We start from the raw sequence: 3,652 nt of genomic DNA on the forward strand, positions 1-3,652 counted from the left end.
AATAAATCCATAGAATTAAGACATTCTAAAGAACAAACAGATAACCATGGTATTTACAGCAGTGAATGCTTCATTCTCAAACGGCCTTAATGAAAGGTTGAACCAAACATGGTCAATAAATTAGATGTAGGATAAAATGAAGAAGTAAAAAAAAAGGCTTGGACAACCATAGCTCATGAGTGTGTTAAGAAATATAATGAAACTTGTCACTCAGTTACCGGTTTTCCACCTACCTATCTTTTACATGTACAGATGTCACAATTTTAACCGCGGAATTAACAAAAAAAAGTCACACAGTGATTAGATCAGAGACAGGGAAATTGCCCTTGAAAACACCAGAAAATCCCATGATTAACAAAAATAATGTTCGATAAAACCGAAAAATACTATGAATTAACGTAGGGGACATGGTATGTGGAAAATGGCAAATAAGTTAAACAGGAGGAAGTTGGATGAACTAAGAATTGGACCATATAGGATTAAAAAAAAAATCAAATTCAATATACAAGATAGATACAGCCAAAAAAAATGGAATCAAATCTTTTCCATATCACAAATTGATACCAGTCTTACAATAGAATATCAAAAGACGAAGTATAGAGTTATGAGTGTAATTGAAGGAAATTTTGCTAAAGAAATTTTCTTCCCTTGTGGGGGAGATGTAAAGAAAATAGTTATAACATTCTTTTTTTTAATTTTGTCGCGACTCACTCTATCGGTAAAGCAGCGCGGTACTGTGGCTGAAGCAGTTTGTATAGTCGGTAAAGCAGACTGTCCCGTCGATAAAACAGTGCTGTCAATACGAAGAGTTTGAGAGGTTATAAAAAGAATGATATGGCGAAAACGTAAATGCCGTAGTTAATTTATTTAGATTATTGTTAAAAAGATTTAAGAAGTAATTGACACTGTGAATAATAAACGTTAAATGTCGTTTCTTTGTTTACAGGTAGGTTTTCCTTACTTTCAGAGCCTAAAAGGTGTTGTTTTGTTATAGAATATAAGTAACTCATTTAAATAAATCTTTTGTTTACAGAGCACACATCGTTTAATTCACTGTCCAATAGAAATCAACATTATATAATAAATAAATATCATGGGACACTTGACACAAACTAAGCAAAGCTTGTACTATGGACACTAGGCAACGGATAAACATACTTATATAGATAAATACATATTAAAAATCAAAGACCCGAGACCAATCATTCGTATTATTCATACAAATATCTGCCCCGGCCGGGAATCGAATCCGAGACCTCAAGCTTCGTAGTAAGGTTCTCTAACCACTTGGCCATCTGTTCGTCATTACCTAATTTAACAAATTCCTAATTTATGACCTGTATGAAAAATACGCGTCCAACATTACCTGATAATCTAATTGGCAGACTAATTAGAATATTTCTTTATACATGCAACTACGGCAATTCAACGATATACGCACCAGCAGCTTAGCGAGCGGCGGCAGCAGGCCTGCATCGGCGTCGGGCCGCAGCGCGGGCGTGGCGTCCAGCGCCTCAAGCGGCCCTCACTGTCGGCCCACCAGACCATCCACGACGAGTTCACCCACCCCACTGCCACTGATGTTATCTCCGCACTGACGCAAAAAACGGCAGAGTTCAATGGAAATTATTTTTTAATATTAAACTACCGTAAGACTCAAACCTGATAAAGCAATAGTTATTTATGATACAAGTGCGGAAAGTAGGCAATTCCCAACGAGTGGCGGAGAACTTGAAACACGAGCGAAGCGAGTGTTTTGAGCCGGCACGAGTTGGGAATTTCATAACTTTAGACGGAATTAAAATACGAGTTTACATGAAAAAAAAAGTTCTCTTTTCTGTCGCGTTTAATATGTATTATCTTATCAGTAAATATTCAGTTAGTTGCATCAAACGTTTTCTTATTTGTTCAAAGCCTAACTATAACGACTCTTTAGACTTATTTTTTTAACAATAGTTTGGACATCATTTAGCAATTTAAAAAGTTACTTTACCGCACAAGTGCGGGAAGTAAAATCCATACAACTTTTCTGCACACTTGTGGATGCGTGCAGGAAATCACTAATTTTCTATGGATGTTGACCCACGTCAAGAGGCACTTTCCGAGCACGTGCATTGTAAAATAATTGACAGTTGAAAAAATAACACTATGTAAAAATTTAAATTCGAAGTTTTTTCTAATTATTAGATGGATTTATTGGTTGGACCAGGCAACCCTCGCTATGGAAACAAAATAACATAGTTCTCTAGAAAGCGCCGGCGATCGAACCCGGGACTTTAGACTACATAATCAGGTGCTCTAACGATTTGGCTTTCCGGTCGTCAAAAACGTTGTACAGTCAAGTGCAAAATAAGTATCTATTCGAACCACTCAAAAATATGTTACTACGGCATTATTGCGTCGGAATAAGTCTGTGGTACTTATTTTGAAACTTTGAATAAGTTCATATTTTTGCACAACGTACCTGTCTTCCTCATGGTTTTCGTACAGCACTCGTGCATCTCGCTCCCTCTTAGTGAGCTCCCAGGCGCGCAGTGAGCCGTTTATCGCGACGACAACCTGCGCCTTTTCACCTGCACAACGATATTATCTACAACTAGTCTTTGCAGAGGTAGACCTAAGAGGACACGGCGGGACGACCTGAGCGCTTTTCAGCTCGATTGGCAGGTGCATGCTCAGGATTGGCGGAAGAAAGGGGAGGGATTTGCCCAGCAGTGACACATAATACAGTCTACATAAAAAAAAAACTAGTCTTTACCAGCGGTTTCGCACGTGTCTTGGATACTCATTATCGCCAAACAAATTTGGTGTTTTGACTCGGTAGTAATATGCATATTTTCAAATGTTCAAAACTATCTATGGATAAAAAATATCTCTAGGCACTGTTGATGAGTGTATTCGAATTCTGTGGGTATATCCATACTATATCCATACCCGAGGGAACAGCGCGAGATAACAGAATTCCACACACGTAATATAAAGTGCACACTTTTGACATTAGTAGGAAAAAGTAGTAGTAAATATCTTACCAACTGCTTCGCAAGTCCAAGTGTTGTCTGGTAGCTGCCTGTGTTTGTAGCCTTCGATGCATCTGAATTTAAAAAAAAATATATATTTTAGTATTTCTAAGTGCATTGCTATCCACTGATACATTAGTGAAATCTAAAGATATACAAATAATAAATGGGAAAGTGAGGCCATATAAAAATATGTAACGTAGTTGCCGACTTAACCGACGAAAGAATTAAAGAAAGAAGACATTTATTGGTAACATGGAAATAAAAAAAAAATGTAAGTACATGTCATGTAATGGTCACAAATCATCAAACTGAATTTGCATTAGATAAATTAACGTATTAACAGCGTTTGATAGACTTCTTACTGGATTTATGCTGTGTCGTAGCCATGGACTTACTTGCAGGTGTGGTTGTGTGCGTGTTTCGGTATGCAGAGCTGGGAGCACAAGTGCCACGGGCAAGGACCTTCTTCGCCTAAAAACAACCATCTGTGTTGAAAGAACTGCTTTGATACCCAAATTGATATTTACAAGCATTTATTTAACTGCCCGTTATTGGGTCAAATCTTGCTAGTTTCTTTTGACCAACTTCCAGTGGTCGGATTGACTTGAAATTCGGTGTACATAGCTCTATTC

At 37.6% G+C, this 3,652-nt stretch overlaps 2 protein-coding genes across 3 annotated transcripts in view; both read right to left on the bottom strand.

Annotated features, from left to right (window-relative positions):
* Positions 1–3,652, bottom strand: part of LOC141442086 (uncharacterized) — a 55,070-nt gene that overhangs the window by 17,812 nt on the left and 33,606 nt on the right. The window lies entirely within an intron of this gene.
* LOC141442516 (uncharacterized) overlaps positions 1,426–3,652 on the bottom strand; it is a 2,882-nt gene continuing 655 nt past the window's right edge. Inside the window, exons 2-5 of the mRNA XM_074107537.1 lie at positions 3,416–3,491; positions 3,030–3,091; positions 2,465–2,573; positions 1,426–1,594 (exon numbers count right to left, since the gene is read on the bottom strand). Coding sequence (XP_073963638.1) covers positions 1,426–1,594; positions 2,465–2,573; positions 3,030–3,091; positions 3,416–3,491 — 416 coding nt within the window. The remainder of the gene's footprint in view (positions 1,595–2,464; positions 2,574–3,029; positions 3,092–3,415; positions 3,492–3,652) is intronic.

The sequence above is a fragment of the Choristoneura fumiferana genome, chromosome 25, assembly GCF_025370935.1.
Source record: "Choristoneura fumiferana chromosome 25, NRCan_CFum_1, whole genome shotgun sequence".
NCBI lineage: Eukaryota > Metazoa > Arthropoda > Insecta > Lepidoptera > Tortricidae > Choristoneura > Choristoneura fumiferana.